Source organism: Aptenodytes forsteri, unplaced genomic scaffold, assembly GCF_000699145.1.
Source record: "Aptenodytes forsteri isolate BGI_AS27 unplaced genomic scaffold, ASM69914v1 Scaffold256, whole genome shotgun sequence".
NCBI classification, from domain to species: domain Eukaryota; kingdom Metazoa; phylum Chordata; class Aves; order Sphenisciformes; family Spheniscidae; genus Aptenodytes; species Aptenodytes forsteri.
In genome coordinates, this window is record NW_008795021.1 from 2,136,294 (window position 1) to 2,137,638 (window position 1,345).

General features: G+C 37.8%; 1 protein-coding gene across 1 annotated transcript in view; it reads right to left on the minus strand.

Moving 5' to 3' along the window:
• Positions 1-1,345, minus strand: part of KCNQ5 (potassium voltage-gated channel subfamily Q member 5) — a 192,181-nt gene that overhangs the window by 93,489 nt on the left and 97,347 nt on the right. The window contains exon 2 of the mRNA XM_019471122.1: positions 180-270. Coding sequence (XP_019326667.1) covers positions 180-270 — 91 coding nt within the window. The remainder of the gene's footprint in view (positions 1-179; positions 271-1,345) is intronic.

Genomic DNA, 1,345 nt, shown 5'->3' on the forward strand with positions numbered 1-1,345 from the left:
ATTATATGATATATAATATATCTATATAATTATATATTTATATTTCTTAATTATAATTTCTTATTATACTTAAATAGTATAATTCAGGAATTATACTATTTTCTCCATGGTGAGGGAGAGGATTTGAGTGTATATAAAAGTATCTGTAAAACTGTCTTGTATTTAGAAGTTTCACTTACCAAAATGAAGAGACAACCAGAGGCAAGTTTTGTGTGTTCAGGAATAGTAGAAAACACGGACAAAATCAAGCAAGCACACACAAGGAGAAAACTGAAAAAGAAAGAATATTAATAATTGTTAATATTTTTCAGAACCCTGATTCAGTATCTATATTGATCTTACTTCGCCAACATTAATAGAAGACTATCAATGAACAGTCTTCATTAATAGAAGGGAATTCAACCACTACTTAACTTAGTTCATTAAAGACATTAGAATAGCCTATTACTAAATCCACATGCTTCTGAGCAGCACTGGTAGAATTAATGGAAACAAACACAAGAAACAAGATTTTCTTGGAGAAATGACCCAATATGCACAGACACTACTTTTGGTATCACAATCCTGTACCTTTATGCAGTCCAGATACTCTTAGTGGCTCTAAAGAAAGATCACCAATGGGAGAGTCCTCTCCCCAGACTGAAAAATAATTTCTCCCACAATTGACCACAGATATCTGCTCTATAAGCTTATCAAAGAGCTAAGATGCATATCGCACCTAACTGCTATGACTTTGCCCATCTTAAACAACTTCCTTCTGAGCAACAGACTTCACGTACAAACTACCACAAGCTGAGAGGTAGTTGAGTTATGGCATCACTGACCTAAATGACCAGGCTCCATTCTAGGAACAAACTAAATATTATACAATCCATTGAAGAAGATTAAACAAAGGAGTGAATCAAGAAAGTCTTACACAAGTCATGCGATTACAATCAGGAAAACAGGACCGCAGATTTAAGCTTGCATGAACTTGCATGTTTCATGGTACTGGCGAATACATGCAGGCAAGGCAAAGCACCGACACATAGCTAAATCTCTTTGCAAAGAAGATGCAAACACTCGGTATCACTGTAGAAATTCTGCATGTCTGATCCTTACAGCATACAGCACATGTGGTGTGTACAGACATGCACCTGCAGAGCTGGTATTGCTTTGAGGCCTATACTATGGATGATAAGGGATATCCTTTCTTATTGTACTGCTACTTTCCTATATGACCTGCTACGCCACCTGGACGCTCACAAGTCTATGGGGCCGGATGGGATCCACCCGAGAGTGCTGAGGGAGCTGGCGGAGGAGCTCACCAAGCCACTCTCCATCATTTATCAGCAGTCCTGGTTAA